The 18,805-nt window shown below is 51.4% G+C and overlaps 5 protein-coding genes and 1 non-coding gene across 6 annotated transcripts; 4 read left to right on the plus strand and 2 right to left on the minus strand.

Annotated features, from left to right (window-relative positions):
• Positions 1 to 421: 421 nt before the first annotated feature.
• On the plus strand, positions 422 to 3,561 carry BCR38DRAFT_69420 (P-loop containing nucleoside triphosphate hydrolase protein). Its single transcript, XM_040865564.1, has 6 exons — positions 422 to 439; positions 497 to 573; positions 619 to 910; positions 957 to 1,325; positions 1,372 to 1,546; positions 1,603 to 3,561. The coding sequence occupies exons 3-6, from the start codon at positions 716 to 718 to the stop codon at positions 3,489 to 3,491; spliced, it is 2,628 nt and encodes an 875-aa protein (XP_040711568.1). The 5' UTR covers positions 422 to 439; positions 497 to 573; positions 619 to 715; the 3' UTR covers positions 3,492 to 3,561.
• BCR38DRAFT_69467 (uncharacterized protein) lies at positions 3,561 to 3,986 on the minus strand. Its single transcript, XM_040865565.1, has one exon. It carries the CDS (start codon positions 3,862 to 3,864, stop codon positions 3,631 to 3,633), a length of 234 nt encoding a protein of 77 aa, XP_040711569.1. The 5' UTR covers positions 3,865 to 3,986; the 3' UTR covers positions 3,561 to 3,630.
• Positions 3,987 to 4,087: 101 nt separating this feature from the next.
• Positions 4,088 to 6,191, minus strand: BCR38DRAFT_352259 (ferric reductase like transmembrane component; the record flags this gene model as incomplete). Its single annotated transcript, XM_040856693.1, has 2 exons — positions 4,088 to 5,445; positions 5,807 to 6,191. 2 exons carry the CDS (start codon positions 6,189 to 6,191, stop codon positions 4,088 to 4,090), a joined length of 1,743 nt encoding a protein of 580 aa, XP_040711570.1.
• A 117-nt stretch (positions 6,192 to 6,308) lies between these two features.
• On the plus strand, positions 6,309 to 6,416 carry BCR38DRAFT_t310. The gene has a single exon. It is a non-coding gene; the product is annotated as a tRNA-Thr (tRNA).
• Positions 6,417 to 8,195: 1,779 nt separating this feature from the next.
• Positions 8,196 to 10,072, plus strand: BCR38DRAFT_489117 (pectin lyase fold/virulence factor; the record flags this gene model as incomplete). Its single annotated transcript, XM_040864362.1, has 5 exons — positions 8,196 to 8,409; positions 8,463 to 8,747; positions 8,806 to 9,074; positions 9,188 to 9,363; positions 9,424 to 10,072. 5 exons carry the CDS (start codon positions 8,196 to 8,198, stop codon positions 10,070 to 10,072), a joined length of 1,593 nt encoding a protein of 530 aa, XP_040711571.1.
• Positions 10,073 to 16,815: 6,743 nt separating this feature from the next.
• On the plus strand, positions 16,816 to 17,613 carry BCR38DRAFT_489118 (ras protein let-60; the record flags this gene model as incomplete). The annotated part of the gene is made up of 1 exon (XM_040864363.1): positions 16,816 to 17,613. The coding sequence occupies one exon, from the start codon at positions 16,816 to 16,818 to the stop codon at positions 17,611 to 17,613; it is 798 nt and encodes a 265-aa protein (XP_040711572.1).
• Between the last annotated feature and the right edge of the window lie 1,192 nt (positions 17,614 to 18,805).

Genomic DNA, 18,805 nt, shown 5'->3' on the forward strand with positions numbered 1-18,805 from the left:
GAAACCTCGGTACAATTAAAGCTAGCACGGCTGGTGATACGTGACCCCATCGGGGGTTACCCTGTAGCTATAGATAAGATAGATAAGAGCTAAGTTATAAAAGAGCTCTGCCAGGCCAGAATAGCTGACCTGGCCATCCTTTCCCAATACAACAATTCACACCCCATATGCACTCGCATCAATATCGCTTTTACTTCGGTAATTGATTATCTGATGAGTGCTGCTTGATCCCTACCGAGGTTTCTAATCCCTATTCGTCAGCGGGTTTTATTAACCAATCATAACGCACGTCGCAGAAAGGCGTCGTGGTCATGCAAAGGAGCCTTGATTCTTCTCCCCTCTTCTTCCCTCTTCCTTCGACAAATATACAGTACACCAGATCCAGAATCCCATCTCAACCACAGCTCGCTATCCTAGAAGACAATAGAGATCGATTATGGTATAACTACCACCTTTCCGACCCTATTGCAAACTACAAATACTAACCATTTCTAAGGCCGCTTCTACTAGCCAGGTGCTCGGGCTTCACCAGGTCACCCCGGTCGGGGGCATCGTTGGCGACACTACTATCGAGTACGTCTATGAAGCAAAAACAACATACTGCGCTAATCTATATAGTATCATCGCTATCCACGGCCTAGGCACCGAATCGCCACGAACATGGGAATATGAGAAACACAGAGGCGGGGTAATCAACTGATTAACGGACAGCGACATGCTACCAGCTGCCGTCCCCGAGGCCAGAATATTCACATACGACTGGAACGCAAACTACTTCGAAGACGCACCAGTGCAGACGCTGCTGGGTCATGCCGACAACCTCCTTGCACTCGTAGCCGGGGACCAAGGCTCCGTATTCCGACCCCTCATCTTCATCGCCTCTTGCTTCGGGGGACTTGTCCTCGCCGAGGTACGTCTTTATTACAAAAGATTAGGTGCAGGCTAACCTCTCCTAGGCCATTAACAGAGCCGCGCAAGAAGGCAGTCCCTACCGAAAGGTCCTCTTGTCCACGGCCGGGGTGGTGTTCTTAGCCACTCCCTTCCGTGGTAGTGATGCGGCTGATCAGGCTGGATGGCAAGTGGTGGTAGGTGGAATCATGGGAAAGCAGACATCAATGCGACTTGTCGAAAACCTGAACAACGCTGATAAAGAGCTTCGCAAATTGACTCAACTGTTTGCAGAAGTTGCCAGACGAGGGACGGTCCAACTTCCTGTCCACTGCTTCTTCGAGACCCAAAAAACGGAGATGCTTAGGAAGTTTTCCTTACCACGCCGCCTAATCGATGTAACCTCCGCCACCATGATGGGAAGCACTCGAAAGCTAGTAGGTAACACTAATAGATACGTTTATGCAAGCTAAGTCGAGGCAGATCGTTACCCAAGATTCAGCATGTCTGGACACTTTTGACCGGCAAAGTCTTAATGCAACACATTCAGGCATGAATAAGTTTCCTGGGCCCGGCGATTCGAACTTCAAGTCCGTGAAAGAAATTGTAAAAAAGATTTCTAACGAGGCGCACTCTGTCTTAGGTCGCCGACAGAAATGTAAGTCAACTTGATCCACCAACTACTCGGTGATACCTGAATCTAATATAGCTAAGCTGTACAACAACATCACTTCATGGTCCCGTTTGGCCGTAACGAAGACTTCGTCGGACGTGGGCCGATCCTGAACCAGGTCCTCCAGAGGATACCACCCAACATCAATAAAGACGATTGCCAGAGGAGCGCCATAGTAGGTCTCGGTGGGGTAGGCAAGACCCAGATTGCCGTCGAAGCCGCCTACCAAGTCCGGGATGCCTATAAGGACTGCTCCGTCTTCTGGGTCCCGGCCACGGACACCACCAGTTTTGATAACGCCTACCGCCAAATCGGTCAAAAACTCGGCGTCAAATGGCTCGAAGATGACAAGGCAGACGTCAAGCTGCTTCTTGTGAAGGCCGCCCTTGAAGATGAGAGCGCCGGCAGCTGGCTTTTGATCATCGATAATGCCGATGATCTAAAGTTGGTAACCTATCTTTCCGATTTTCTTCCATTCGCCCGGAAGGGCTCGATCCTATTTACAACACGAGTCTACCAAGCTGTGGTAGAGCTCGATATCCTAGAGAGAAATATCATCACCGTGGAGGAAATGAGCAAGACAGAAGCTCTTGAGATGTTAAGGAACGGCTTAAAAGAAAGCCAGACGCAAAATGTCGAGAGCACCGAAACCCTGCTAGATTTCCTTGCGTATCTACCCCTAGCCATCAAGCAAGCCTCTGCATACATAGCCAAAACAAGGATATCGACTACTAAATATCTTGACTACTGCCAGTCGAGTAACAAGAATTTAGTTACACTACTTAGTGAGAAGTTTGAGGATCGCGGACGCTATAAGGCAACGGAGAACCCAGTAGCCACTACTTGGCTAATTTCGTTCGACCATATCACACGGGATCAGCCACTTGCTGCAAAGTACCTCAGGTTTATATGTTTCCTCGCAGAGAAAGATATCCCGGTAGCATTGCTTCCTCTAGGAGAGGATGTTCTTGAAGAAGATAAAGCTATCGGCACTTTAAAAGGATATGCGTTTATTACCCAGAGGGGCGACTCCGACTCGTTCGATATCCACCGGCTCGTTCGACTAGCTACGCGTAAATGGCTTCAGAAAAGAGGGGAGTGGCAAGAGTGGACTGCGAATGTAATACAGCGACTATCAAGTGTATACCCCGTCCCTCGGCACGAGAATAAGGAGATATGGACAAGGTATATAGCGCATGGGCAGTCGGCACTGGAGTTTCAAGATGGTTGTTCTAATCAGGAATCGGAGTGGACTCTTCTACGTAATGTTGGGGAAAGTAAAAATATACTTGGGAAGTACGAGGAAGCTGAAAAGATGTATCGGCAGGCCCTCGAGCTACAAGAGAAGGTACTAGGCCGCGAGCATCCCGACACAATTGGTAGTATGAATAACCTCGCAATCGTCCTTGGAAGCCAGGGGAAGTACGAGGAGGCCGAGCAGAGGCATCGCCAGACCCTCGAGCTATGCGAGAAGGTGCTAGGCCGCGAGCATCCCGACACACTTGGTAGTATGAATAACCTCGCACTCGTCCTTGGAAGCCAGGGGAAGTACGAGGAGGCCGAGCAGAGGCATCGCCAGACCCTCGAGCTATACGAGAAGGTGCTAGGCCGCGAGCATCCCGACACACTTCGTAGTATGAATAACCTCGCATTCGTCCTTGGAAGCCAGGGGAAGTACGAGGAGGCCGAGCAGAGGCATCGCCAGACCCTCGAGCTATACGAGAAGGTGCTAGGCCGCGAGCATCCCGACACACTTCGTAGTATGAATAACCTCGCACTCGTCCTTGGAAGCCAGGGGAAGTACGAGGAGGCCGAGCAGAGGCATCGCCAGACCCTCGAGCTAAGGGAGAAGGTACTAGGCTGCGAGCATCCCGACACACTTCGTAGTATAAATAATCTCGCAATCGTCCTTCGAAGCCAGGGGAAGTAAGAGGAAGCCGAACAGAGGCATCGGCAGACCCTCGAGCCAGCATCGAGGAAAAGCCTTAAAATCCATTTCAGAAAATATGTCCCTCCAAAAGGTACAATATGCTCTCATCCTATCGCGGAGATGACCTCCGGCGGCCGAATCAGCTACAAGCAAGACTGGGACGAGTTTTTCTATGCCGACCACGAATGCAAGGAGCACATAAAGGCCATTCAAGAGCTGGCCAATTGGGTTTTGACCTCTGTATCCCCAACAATCCAAGAGAAAGGCCTACTGCCGGAGGTACACTGAAGGATTGATAGCAGGTGCTAGCAGCTGCTGGGAGAGTACAAGAAAAAAGACTTTGCCAACCATTAGGTTTGCAAATCTCTGGCATACTGCAGCCCCTGATCTGCCTCTCTTCGCGCCAACGTACGGACAGTTCTTCCTTAAAAAGCCTACAAAAAATACTTAGAATCAACAGAGCACGTTCATGATATTCGGAATGTTCAGATCATCACGCGCTCCAACTCAGATCTGACCAAATCGACTGGATACATTGGCAGTCATTCTTTGAAACTCTACAACTCCTCGTAGTAACTAACTATTCCCAGCTTATCTCACCAGCTAAAACTCTCATTGTGCCACCAAACATACCTCCCCTTATTAACCCAAACTCCAACATATCTCCTCAACTCCCGTCCCATAGCCTCCGGCCCGCACACCAACACAGCCACCCGCTCCTCCTGTCCCCTCATAAACGCATCATGAACAATCTTCTGCAAATCCGGCCTCTTCCGGCTATGCATCGAAGTATGCTTGCCGCCCTGGCGATCCTTGTACATGTGACTCAACTCGACCCCTTCGCTCTCGCGGCTCGAACTAGAGCTAGTTCCTGCTCCTCCATTCCCGTCAAAAGAATCAAACATGCTACCCGTCAGGTACAAGCTGATGTTATCATCATCGATGATACTCTTCTCAGTCCCCGTCACAGGCCAAGTAGCCTCTCCCGCTTCGCGGACGGCCCAGATCATGTCCACGTGAGCGGCGGAGTTTTCATTGAGGTACTGGTAGATTGGCATGATGAACGTGGCGCCCACGCCGCCGGTGAAGAGGAGCACTCGGTCGAAAGAGGTGGCGATCGAGGTGGTGAAGTGCTTCGATATTCCGTAGGGGCCTTCGAGGCAGATGGGCATCTTGCTGTCTGGCCCGACGTTGGCGAATCGGGCTAGGGTTTGAGAGACGGGACCCTTGAGTTGGCGTGCAATTAGGGTAATCTCCCCAGATACTTCGTCCACTGCAGCCACGGTAAAGGGGTTGAACATGAACTCGAACTGCATGTGCGCCAGGGAAGCTGGATTCGAACTTGGCCGCGCGGAAGGCGGGATGCTCATGTAAATGTGCGAAGCTGCGTGGTCTTTAAACTGCCCCGCCTTCAGTGGCGGTACCTTGGCGACAAGTTTGATGAGATTCGTGCCGGGGATCATCTCGACGGCTGTCTCAGCCGTGACGGTGCCGGACTTCTTTACGGCAAGGTCCACGATGAATACGAGGAGGGACTCGACCATATACACTCGCGCATGGCTCACGTGGAAGAAGATGGCAGGCGGCAGCGCCAGGGCGACGACGAGATGCGTGACGAAGAAGAGGCGGTAGGAGTACTGCCTTATGACTGCGAATGCGGTCGTCGTCATGAGGGTCATGCCGAGGAGGGAGACGACGCCGATGATGACGATGCGGGCGAGGAGCTTCTCACCCAAAATGCCGGCTTGGATGTAATAGTTGATGTAGAGAAGGCCGTGGAAGCAGAGGAGGACGTAGGTTATCCAGCCCAGGACTCGGTGCCAGCGGTTGATTTGTTCGTGGGAGGAGCGGAAGGCGAAGGCGACGGGATTGATGGATTTTAAGGCTAGGATATACTGGATTGGGAATTGGGAGGTGGCGATGATGCCGAATCGTTTGGTGAGATGGAAGTAGTCTACACGTATGTCAGCTCATCTTAGTTGGCAATGAGATTCCCCCTATCCAATGGAAGTAACACTGATAATTCATGGAGTCCGAAGCGCTATGCCTGCGGGGATGACGCTGTTACTCCATAGGACAATAATCGACATCATTGCTCGACAAGGCCCGGACAGTTCTGTTGCCAGATTTTGGCGCGCGATGCAGCTTGCCTAGTTCTTCACTTGAAGATCATGGCCAACGAGAAGTCGCTAATGCAGGAAGCGGTAAAATCGACAAGGAAGCCGATAACACTCCGTGGTTGTGATATCGAACGATGGGGGACAGCAAAAGTAGAACAGACCCGCTCCAATTGAGCCGGATCCAATGCAACTCACCACTCCCAGTTCCGACCACACATAAGAACAGCAACCAAACGGCCCACCCGGCTCCAAATACGAGCTGGTCTCTCCGGCCCCAGTTCTGCCCGGCAAATTCGACATCATCCCCGAGCCACCACGCCACCCGCCTACCGATGGTTCCCCACGAGCCAGCCGTGCTCAGTCTCGCGCACTTCGCAACCGGCGAAGTTGGCACGACATCGTACGCGACTTTGCGAGTGGCGATCCTTCTGAACACAAATCTGCCAAATCGGATCACGAGAATCACCAGTAGCGGGACGAATGCCGAGAGTTGGGCATACGTGCCATACCGGTCGAGCACCCGGCGCCTCTCGTGCTTCTCGGCAACGGACAGAGTTGCGAATTCCCACGGCCAACCCATTCTGCCGGTACCGAAGTCACACTGTGGCCGACAAAACACGGACACGGAGCAGGGCTGGTGGCGAAAAAATGGCGATGGAAATGGATGAAACCCCGGAATGGAATTAAAATTTGTAAAGTCGGCTGGTGTAGTTGGTCACTTCGCTGGTAGATAAGTCCCGATTTGAGCCTCGCCCACTCCACTTGGGTCGGTGACGAGTCGCGGGTTCGAATCCCGCAGCTGACACACAAGAGGGTTTAGTCAACCCTTACGGCGCGCTGCCCACCTTGTTGACTTCGCCTACCTAGCGATAATAGGGAGATTGGTGCAGTTTAGGATTACGAGCATCCTAGCCAGTCGACCGTCAAGCACTACGTTGGCGGAATATAACTCGACAGCCGGTCCAGAATTCGAATCGTTAATCCGACCCCTTATCGGACCCCCTCTCGCCGCGATTCTTGCGAGCGTCTAGACCACGTTACGGTCTATCCACTTAAGCGTATGGTTGAGATGTATACGTTCGACGAGAACCCCAATTAGCAGATACTACGACTTGTCGCGACAAAAAATAATCGAGCATCTTCTGCACATCAGCAGCATCCCACCCCTGAGGACGAATTTAAGTGCCACATTACCACACTAATCGGTAGTTCAGGCAGGGGTTGTAGCACTTAGGCTTAAGGGCCCGCTACATCATCTATAGCCCCTTAAGGGAGTACTTGTAGAGGTACCGAGGGTTAACACCTACGGCGTATTTAATATTATTATTTTTTTAAAATTTGTGAAGCAAAAGACCTAGCCCGTCGTCTGATGCCGAAAAGGAAAAAGCTAATTCGTCAGTTGTGCAATCTGGCATTTCTGGGGATCCCACCCTTCTTTCCGTGCTGCCGCGTGCGCGGAGCGAAGAGGAGCGCTAAGCATGGCACGGACCCGGTGGGGGATCCTGGTGCAGATCTGGATTGCGCCGTTTCGTTTTGATGAGTCGGCCATTATGGACTTCATTGCCTGTCTTCAAAAACTATCATGGCTCTCGAGTAGACCGGCATCTACAACTTCGGTCGGAGCAAGACTGCAACAAAAGCAACAAAAGCCGCCCTGAATAATTTTGTGGTGCTATTTTCCAGGCCCGCCAGAACGGTCTGAACCTCGGATGTTTCCTCTGCGCCATTTGCATGTTGCGGGGCATTCCCACAGGGCTGGAACGGCCAGGATCCTTGTCGTCGCCTCATCTCATTTTACACATCTGATGTCGTGCGTCTATTTCCAACTGATCAGATGAGAATTAAGGCGTAACAACCTGATGTTACCAATCTTCTCTCCTAAATTGGTGGCGGGTGGCACCCAGACAGCTGCTATTATCACTCATTGCATTTCTGATGTATGCGGGACGACGAGTTTCCCTACCGCGTCGTCGTCTGGAGCTGTGGAGAAAAGCCAAGGAGAAACAACAAACGAAAGGATGAACCATAAGTTCGGGTCTCTATTTCCGTTGTTTCTTAGCAGCTATGCACACTTGCCAGGACTTCGTGTTGCTTGCTTGTTTTCGAAGTACGTCCAGACGCAAACACGACAGTGAGGCGAGTTCGTCAATCTCAGGGAGGTGGACGCGCCAACCCGCCCAGAAGACAGGGAATATAAAACAATCGAACCTGACTGCGAATTTACCTGCAACCCAACCCACCGCAGTCCACGCTTTTCCCTGGTCAACGACCTTGTTTGCAAATTTAAACCTCTAATGCCGCTCTGTGATGGATTTTGTCGAACCCGGTTTCCTCAATTCGTACGATCGGTGCCCACAATCTCCTGAGAAACATTATGGTGCCAAGGCTGGAAGCTTAATAAAAGAACAACCGCCTGTCTACTCCAGTGACATCTAGGTAAGTATTTTTAGGCACTGCAGTAACTGCTCTTCATTCGTTATCTTGTCTCTATTTGCACTTGTGGATTTAACCGTCGTTTGAATGCGCCGGTCTTCAGGCAGATTCTAGTCGTTCTTTACCACAGGCTTGGTTCTTTCACTTCATTATGGCTGCCTTCATCACAGCTCTCCTGGCGACGGCCAGCTACATTCTTCCTGCGGCAGCTCAACTCTCTGGCTCAGTTGGCCCAACCAGTTCTACTGCTGATAAAGTGGCAAAAATATGCAACATCATGGACTACGGAGGAGTTGCCAGTGCAACAGAGGACAACGGTGCCGCCATCCAGTCTGCGTGGGATGACTGCAAGACGGGTGGTCAAGGTGAGTCCAAGTCCGTCTCCATTCGCTACCCTGGCTAACATGTCTGCTTTCAGTCTATATCCCAGAGGGTGATTATGGTTTGAGTACCTGGTTGACGTTGAAGAACGGAGCCAACAACTCGTTCAACCTCGAGGGGACCCTGTACCGTGTGGGGACCGATGGCGGAAACATGATCATGATCAGGGACACACACGATTTCGAATTTTACAGCGCTACGTCCAAGGGGGGCATGCAGGGTTATGGATACGAGTTCCTGAAAGACGACACATACGGACCCCGTCTCCTGCGCTTTTACAAGTGCACCGACTTTTCGGTTCACGACATTGCTCTTGTTGACTGTACGTTACCTGTACTCATAATGGCAATTGTATCAAACTCAGCTGACACAACCCTAAGCTCCGGCATTCCACTTGTCTCTTGATACCTGCACCAATGGTGAGCTGTACAACATGATCATTCGAGGTGCCAACCGCGGAGGTCTCGACGGAATCGACGTCTGGGGCACCAACATCTGGATCCATGACATCGAGGTCACGAACAAGGATGAGTGCGTCACTGTCAAAGATCCATCTGCAAATATCCTCGTTGAGCAAGTCCACTGCAATTGGAGCGGTGGCTGCGCTATGGGCTCGCTGGCATCCGGCATTGATATTCATGATATTGAGGTAAGTCACGGCTGTCTCTTCCTCCCGTATCCCGTTGGCTATGTTTCACTTGGACGTCCTCTCCCGCTTCAATTTGCGAGCACAGTGATGGCTGACTCGTCATTATCAAACAGTACAACAACATCTACACCCACCACGCCAACCAGATGTTCATGATCAAATCAAACGGTGGCTCCGGAAACGTCTACAACCTTGCTTTCAACAACTTTGTTGGCCACAGCAACGCATACACATTAGATTTCGATAGTGCCTGGAGCTCTATGAGTACGGTGGATGGCGACGGTATTCAGTAGGCCTCCGACTCATTCTCAAACACCCTATGAACGACCACTGACCCTCCCCCCTCCAGATATTCCAACGTCAGCTTCCGCGGATGGCGCGGTACCTGCTCGGACGGCACAGAACGCGGGCCCGTCAAGGTCCTCTGCCCCGCAGGTATGCCCTGCACGGATATCTCCATTGACGATTTCCACGTGTGGACCGAATCTGGTGACGAGGTCTACCACGCATGCTACAATGCATACGGCTCCGGCTCGTGTCTAGAAGACGGCGATGCAACCACCACCTACACCTCCACCGTCACTTTGACGACCGAGACCAGCTACAGCTACGCCACCATGGCCGACGAGCTCACCACCGGTCTGGGACTGTCCGCCCCCATCGCCGTCCCGACCATGCCCGCTTCTTTCTTCCCCGGCTTAGCGCCAATCAGCGCTATTTTGAACGGTGCTTCTGCGGCAGTTGCTAGTAGTGTGCCGGCGGTGACTGCTTCGAGCTCGTCTTCGGCACTTGCTTCTCCAACCAGCGTGACGGAGACCGCGGCCGCCGTGACTGCCACTGAGGCGACGGAGGCGGAAGAAGTTGCTTCTTCGACCAACTCACCTATCACATCCGCACCGACCGTTACTAGCGCCGCAGTGGCAACGCAGGTGGCAACAACTAGTGCGCGGCGTCCGGGCCGAGGTAGTAGAAGACACCAGCGATTCGGAGGTAAATAAAGGCTGCATCGGTAAATAGAGTTCTTGTATATATTATGCAAACTAGGTTTGCCTACATTCTTGAATTGTATTTAAAGTATTATCTTGAATGGAAGATTTATACGCACTATGAGCCCTGCTTGGAGCTGTTAAGCACCCTCTCAAAGCATCAAATTTATATGTGCTGTATCTGGAGCCGGTCTGACTCATTCCTCTGCATTTTTCAACGCAACAAGGGCCGATTCTATCACGAATGTCCTTCCTAATTCGGCTCGGGAAATCAGGTCCTTGCGGCTAAACTGAGGCACGCAAGCTTGAATATGAATTAGACATACTTCGTACACACCATCTTCAATCTCTCGACTATCATTCCATGAGAATCATAGAGGGCGGGGCCGTTTGAGAGAAGCAATTCTCAAAGCTAGCACGCGTCTCCACGAGCTGTATTCTGAGACAACCCTACTAGGTGAGCTGTTGTCCCCTCTAGCAGAGTCACTGCATCGATGGAACAACTATCCAAGCCGCGATTGGATATGACCGCATCGTGTGTTACCTGATTACTATCGATGGGCGCGGATAGACCAGGGTGCGCACTTCGTTAGTTAGAGAGTGCGGGGGCATCAATGATTTCAGTCTCATCGCTGATGTTATTTACTCGAGCTTGAAGACGTTGCAGGCAGGCTTGATGGCCGTCATAGTTGGTGATAATCAAGGTGGAGACATCATTGCGTGCTTGGGGGTTGCTGAAATGGAATCCTTGCTGAGGTCGCAGATAGTTTGATACATTTTCCATCGCCATACTAGTTCTGCTGTCATATCGTTGTCTTTTTCGCAACTTATACTCATGGAGCCTAGAGGGAGTTGTCCCAGAAATCTCGGTCAGGGGTAACCATTTAATGCCTTCCGATAGACAGGAAAAACGAGATATAAAGATACAGCTGTTAGCTAAATATGGTAAGTATCATTGTGCTATTGCCGAACTTGTCGACTTCGAAGGATATCATCGGTTTCGACTCTAGTATATACCGGGCTGTCTCATCCAACGGAACCTGTCAAGTCTAGGTCGATAATAAATATCGGACAGGGAGATTTAACAGTATCCAGAATTTTAGATTTTAGTCATGATGATTCTAGTACTCAGCGGCTCTGCTCTCAGTGCCTTATAGGTCGTTATCCTTGTATGTATATGCCACCTCAATACTCATTGAATGGGCGCTTGCTCCAAAGTGATCAGGTACCATACTCGATTGAATAATTTGAGCAAAAGGATGACCTCTATTCTCAAGGCCTTTGTCGTGAAGATCTTTCTGTCCTGTTTCTTGAGGATTCAGAATCATATAGTGTCCCATTATATGAACTTTCATGGAGCCCTGCCTAGTAATTGAGCCACACTCTGCAATTACCGAGGCGACGTCACTTCTCTCCAGGCGGCAGCTCCATAGAGTGCCAGGCATTATTTACATCCACTTACCTCACTCCTTTTTAGACTCTTTGTCTGTTCCAGGTTCCGTGGTACTACCCAATCCAGATTCTCCTGTGCCAAGGTCACCGCACTTCTGTCTTTGGACTTTGCCTCTATTGCAGCCGCAGGTCCCACCAGACACTCTTTTCCCGAAACCAAGTGTACTGCAACTTCGATGGTCTCGGGTCCTCTCCCATTCCTGCCGACATCCAGGAGGTCGGGTCTTGCAACGGAATTGACCATAAAGGAATCAGTAAGTCACCTACAACAAACTAGCTGCCGCTTTCCAACCCAACAACACCTTCTTTGCATATAATACTAAAATGGCTGTAGAAGACACCGTCATCACCGGCATCATCCGCAATCGTTGTCCAATGTCGGCGCCTATAGCCACAGGACCCCTAATCCCAAAATCACAACACAATACCCCGGCTCCGCAATCGAAATCTTCGACCTCGAATCCTTCTTCAGCTGGGTGCTCTTGATCACCGGACAAGTCGGGGAAGGAGGGTTTGGAGTAAAAGATGGAGCGCCGAGATTCCTGCCAATTTGTTACTCGGGATATCAAGAAAAGAGGTTGATGTAGAGGCGTGCAGCAAATTTATCATCTCATGAATCAACTCATGTGCCCTTACCGACGTATAGTACTCAGCTCACAACTGTCGAGCATAAGCTCCTCCAGAATGTTATTTTCATAACGATATTAGAAGCAATTAGACTCATTACTGAAATGATTAGCCCCAATTAGTAATAGTGCATCATTTACGAGCAGCGAGGAAATGGACGAGGGCTTTCAGCTCCGTATTCTGCAAGAATATGAACTTGTTATTGATAATCAGCTCTCTCCAGGCATGACGGAACCGTCACCTTGAAACTCCACGCGATCGCCGTGCCCAGCGATAATCCTGGACACCCAAAGCAGCCAAGTAGGCCGCAACCTTCCATCAGCCAAACAACAAGGTCGTCGTTCCTCTGTTCCATCAATATCTGTCCCGATAGCCCACGCCGCAACCACCACCTTGGGATGCTCACTCACGACCTGCTCAAACCTGAAGTAGTTCGACGTAGCTTTTTCCGACCCTCAATACCATACCTCAAATTAGACAAAAGCTACGCTTCGAGATGATCTTACCACTAGTCAGTACGAAGCATCTCAAGATGCTACAAAGTAACACCGAAGAAGCTGTTGAAAACGTTGTCTTCACGCCCACCATACTGTACCTGTTCCACTACCTCGCCAGTTGAGAGCGCTCAGGGGTTGATCTCACCGTGCCCATGGAGCCTCCCACTGACGGGCTGGTGGAGGAGCTGGCAGAGAACAGGATGCTGAAAGGTACCCACAACTAGGGCGCCGCGCCTTTCTGAGATATACGTAACGAGTTCAAGTAGATCCGGTTCGATGCGGGATTGCTGCCTTCCTCCGAGCTAGGGCAAGCATACCTAGCCCCGCATGTCAGATGCGTCTCGCAGTTCAGGTTCGAGGGCGGAGCGATGGTCTGGAGTTTCCACCCAGACGCTACCGCGGCCATGTCAACTGCCCTTGTTTTGGCTAAAAAGATACAGTGGTGGCTTCTACTCCAAACGGGCCATCTAATGAAGGATCGCAAGACAATCAGGTCGCCTCTGGAGCGAGGCCTGTTCCACGCTAAGTTTCCCAGCCTGGTTGAGCGTCATGTCTACAAAAACAACCGGAACCCCCTCGATGAGCTTTTAGATCCAGGGAACCTTGTGGATGGTAACAAGGAAGGCGCCAAGGACCTAAGTCTCGGCGTGCAACGCGTCTATCAGCTCCACATGCAATGCAAACCGGGCCGGGAGAGCCTATGGATTGTCACCTATGGCGGCCGGATAAGACCTTCACTATCACTAGCTTGAGTACCCGAGTATCGTCTGCTCCGCCACTGCTCCCGACGGAAGTGGCTGATGACGGGCAATCCAGACGACTACGGCAGCGACGGGAACAGCGAGAGCCCGACGCGCCCCAAGCGACGTTAGACTCGGTTGATTCGGAAGCGTCCGACATCGAGCGGTCCGAACAGGCCGGTGAGATACCCCAACCACAAGAAATTCATGCCCTTGGCGCGGTCATGTGCCAGCGCCATGTCTGGGGAGGTCTAGATTTCAAGTGGGGCACGTTAGAACACCTCCTTATTTGATGAACTTGTCCCTGTCTATGTCAACAGCATGATCGGCGTTTCGAGGGTGAAACCAAGAACTATTTTTGCCTCGAGCCAGCTGCAAGATACACTGAGCTTTAGGGCTAGGCTTTGCGAATGTCCAAGCCGGATGAGAGGGCATGCTCTCATATGCTGATGACTAAGATCGCGTTAGCAAACTTGTTTCAGGACGGCTTCATGGTCAACAGCAGTTGACTTGATAAACTAAGAGCCGATGAAAGCGCCAGGCTACTGTGAGCCAATGGCTGATGCCGCATTATTCCAATTGAACGGAAGATAATCGGACAGGTATGACCTAAAAACGGCCCATCGCATTGCTAAGAAGTCGTACGGGTCAGTTACCCTATTCTACTAAGTAGATATTCCCATGCCTCTCCAAACGCGAATGCGCCACAGATGGGGACGCAGACCGCGAAGACGGCGATGACTATTCCATTGAGTTGACAGTAGTCAGCGGGTAATTTGAATAGACGCCATGCGATCGTGAGACACTTGTCTCGGCCCTGAGTTCTTGACGCCCGCATGGACCTCCGTGACGGGCGGAAACTTACACGCTCACGACGCAACGTTCTTGAAATCATCATTGCGCTCTGAAACGTCGAGTTGCCAAGCCTAATGGAACAGCTATCAACATAGATGGCTGTTTATCTGCCAAATCGCTGCCCAAGTGAAACTCTTCTCAGGCAAGGAAGTATCGTGTACATGATCGACGGTCTCCAATACATGGCAAAAGATGAACGTCCAGACATGGACCCGCCGGGTCTGGAGTATTTATTGGGGTAATTGTTTCGTTGAACAGGTAAAAATGGCAGCAGTGGACCCTAGGGTACCAATGCCCCACGAGCGGCAAAGCGCCGGGTGTGCATCCGGCTTGTCGGTCTTGGCCGTCATTGCGGAAACTCAGATAGACTCAATGTCGTGATCACGAGCCCGTTGTCTGCATCTTTTGATGGGGTTGTGGAGGAATTGCTGCCCAACCTGGCGGCCGTCAGTCGTCTTGAACACTATGCGAACAATTTTGAGATGCCGAACACGAATTGTCGGTGAAAATCCATGGACCGACAGAGTTGCTGTTGGCGGCCAGCATTTTTCGATGTCGAGATACTGCAGATGAAGCATCTCCAGAGACCAGATGACAACCGCTCAATGGGGAAATTGCACCCTTGCTAGCAGACTTTCGTGGTTGAAGAAATGCAACGGTGGAGAATCCTTGGACGCACATGGGCACTGGCCGGCCTGGCCGATTCCCTATCTATCTTGAGAAAATCGGGGTTGGTGCAGTTCGGTTGGTAATTGACCTTGACCCATTCGGAGGATGTTGACAGATATCAAATCAGCAATTTCAACAATCATCTGATCCATATCCCCTAGCACCGAAACAGTGCAAGCCGAGTTAGCCGAAATAATGATGGAAGTTGAGCCCATCTGGCCCAAGGCGATCTTGACCCGGTATAGAAATGCATTGACAATCCGCCTTGCTATCTTCGGATGCTCTTTGCCCATCGTCTCAAAAAGGTAATTAGCATGAATTGCACTTTTATGGTCCTTGTTTTGGGTGATTCGAGAATCTCGAGGTGTCACGGTGAAATATGTGAAAGTGACATTTCAGAAGCTTACGGGGTCAAAATTTCCAACAACCGACAATTGTGGCTTATCAGCTCAACGGCCTGGCCCGAAATGAAGAAAAAGCAATGAAGGGGAGCGAGCGCACAGTTGAGTAGCATTCGGGACATTGGTGAGTTCGGTCGCAGGTGGTTTGAGCTCGCCCCTGGCTCTCCCAAACGAATGCTCCTCAAATGCACGCCGCACCTATCATACGCGATCCCGCTACTACTTTATGTCGTCCTCGGATTTGGACCTCCTGGAGTCTGCATCTCATTGCATTCTCTGTGTATGTGTCTCTCCCGCTGCGCTGTCCGCACATCAGGAAACGGAAACGTTAGTCGGTCGGTATGAACAACTCGACCTAATGTTCAGCTAGCCGGCCCGACAACTGTTTTGGAAGTCAAAAGAGTCTGCGGTAATGAAATAAAACAAATGATAGCTTGATAGCGGAGACATGCGCAGCGCTGGGATCGCATCATTGCGCTACCGCAATTGTCGTCATTTGTCATGTCGAGTTTGTGGAAACATGGAAGATTTGCAGGTGGGAATGTGGTGCATCGAGTGGACCAGCAAATCCACAATCTATCGTGACAGTCAGGGATCCCTTTTTAGTGAACAAGACCACAATCAGATCCCGGTTGAGTGGTTACGTTCTCAGCCTTCTTTTCTCGTGACTGGTCGAGAGTCTTCCTTCCTTCTCCTCTTCTATCTATTTCTTCTTCGAGTCTCAACCTGTTTGTTCATGGTCAAACCCACGGTCCTTTCCCGCTTCGTTTGCATATCAACCGATTTCCCCGCCTTTGCCCTCCGCTTCCCAAAAAACAACTGTCCTTAACCTCCGTACTCGAAAGCCGTGATTTGCAGAGTGAGCTTGATTATCCTCTTAAAGTCTGGTAAGAGGCTCGAGCACGGCGGATTGAATTGACGAATTGGCCGACCACCCACACACGCCCCACCCCACTAATAGCTCGGCTTGATATCGTGGCACGCCCGCCGCCCCCTTCGCGATTTGTCCAAGAAAATCGTCCCAACGTCTCTGCGGGACTCGAATTGCGGCTCTGTGCTGCTTGACGTCTTTATCTCGCTTTCGATCGACAATTTCCATTTATCCCGGCACCTCCGCGCGACCCAGGCCCGTCCCGCCAAACTTTGAGCCTTCCAACTGTATCCGCACTGCATTCCGCGCAAGCCGGCATTTCATACCTCGCGAACTTTTATCTTACACCACGGGCCCCTCTCCTTCTTGAAGGGGAAGAGTAACGGGATAATATCCGCGGAACCGCGCGGCAAACTCTAAAACCCCGGCGACCGTTTAGATTCCATAGGAAACAACAACTACAACAACAAAGTCCGACCGAGACTGGGGAAGAAGAGCTGTGCTTCGCTGAAGTACTCGTTCAGCTGTGAGTGCGAGCAGAGAGATACCTGAACCTGTATTGTTCTGTCGTGTAATTTGCCCGCTCTATTACGGCTACTACCCTGCCTCTGCACCCCAGGCAACAAGCAAGACGCCAGCCAACATGCCTTACGCAGGCGAATCCCCACCGCCAGTCCCCATCTCCATTACGATATGCGGTGACGGCGGATGCGGTAAATCCTCCATTACACTGCGCCTCGTCCGCTCGCAGTGGACATCCGAATATGACCCCACCATCGAAGACAGCTACAGCATCACGCGGCAAATCGACGGCGCCACCTATCATCTCTCGCTTACCGACACGGCCGGCCAGGAAGAATACAGGGGCATGTGGGCGTCCTCAAACCTTGGTGCGGACGCCTTTCTCCTCGTCTACGACATCACCAGCCACGACAGCCTCGAAGCCCTAGGTTACTTCAACGACCTGATAGACATGGAAGCCGAGACCCGCCTCGACAACGCAAGTCGGGCCCAGCGCGCCGGCCTGTCCACCTCTGGCGCCGGCTCGGGCGCTCGCACGATCCCGCCCGTCAAGATAATAGCAGGCAATAAGTGTGATTTGCAGGAATCGCGGCAAGTGCCTGCGGCGCAGGGGCTGGACTGGGCGCGGAAAAGGGGCTGCGGGTTCATGGAGACGAGCGCACGGCTCGAGGTCAACATCGAGGAGACGTTTGCGCTCATCGTGAAGAGAGTCGTCGAGGGCCGCCGGCTGGCCGAGATGGGGGTTCTCGATAATACTGAGATGGACCGTAGGGGGGTCACGAAGCCCCTAACTCCTTTAGGCAGTGAAGACCGAGACAGCGATCCGGAGAAAAGGGGGGTGGGGACGAGGGGGCCGAGGCTGGATGGGGATAGAGTGGGGAAGAGGATGGGGTTTTGGAGGAGTTTACGGTGTTGGTAATAGATGGGGGATATGAACTGATGAAGACTCAAAATCCGAGCGGGGAACCGGGGTTGGTCTTATGAGTTTGACGAGAGAGGTTTTGGGGTGGTGGAGGGGTTGAACATTATTAGCGACGCATACTTTTGGTTTGTGGAGGGAGTGGGAGCGGGCATGCATTGCTTCTTTGGCTTGTCATTATCTCTCTGCGTTCAAGCCCGCGTTTGGAACTGGTGGTTGCGACGAGACTGGGCTCTCTTCCCGATTTTGCTTTGAAGACATTATATCCTCGGGGGAAACTGTACACGGCGTTTGGAGAGATGGGCTGTGTTTGAGTCGCTTTTCGAGCCGAGAAATGCGTTGGTGTTGGCTCGGCTCATTACAATATCATATACGATTATCATAATATCAACTTACATTCAAGTCCAAATACGCCTGCTGGCCCTGCTGAGATTGATGAGCGCCTAAATTATAGCATCGAAGCCTGCCTAGCGCCAGACGTCCAACTGAGAATCGAGGCCCAACGACAGCATTCCAGCTGCATCGATGATTAAACGCTACAGTAATTTTTCTGGGAGACAGCGGCTTGTTACCCAGCGAGCGACCAGAGCTTGGAGTGTTTTGTGGTAAGTCAAAGCTATCAATCGTCACCTGAGGCGTTGCTATGGTGTGAAAGGGGGCTGTCTAGGATTTGCCGCACATCATCGCCGGGGATCCCACACGTCTTCACTACACAGCCAATTTTTCATCCATCCGATACAGCCGGTACCAGTTAACAGCAATCATGAGGAAAAGAAACGTCCACGGCCAAATGACCCCAGCGATATACTGAGGGCCCATCCCGATTCCAAGCCCCAGCACGATGCCACTCAACGTGCTCAAAGGCAAGAACCGAGTCCGTATTGACCTAACTTGCGACGGCGCCAAATTGAGCGCCCAAGCAGTACCAAGAGCAGTACTAGATCCAACACTTACACGCTTGAAGGATACGTGGAGAAACTGCAAAAGCTTAGCACCTCCTGCCCCTGTCGGTTTGGGGCTACGGTTTCAACGTGCATATCTGCATTTCCCGTCTGCATCTTCATAAGGTAGGTCATTGCCTGATGGTACCCCAATGAAGAGAGCCGGCCCGACGGTTGCGAGAAAGGAATTCGCTACTCACATGTTGAAAGAAACCAGGGCTCTTCTTGAGTTTTCTCGGGCCCGGCCCTGA

This window comes from Pseudomassariella vexata, assembly GCF_002105095.1.
Source record: "Pseudomassariella vexata strain CBS 129021 chromosome Unknown BCR38scaffold_15, whole genome shotgun sequence".
NCBI classification, from domain to species: domain Eukaryota; kingdom Fungi; phylum Ascomycota; class Sordariomycetes; order Amphisphaeriales; family Pseudomassariaceae; genus Pseudomassariella; species Pseudomassariella vexata.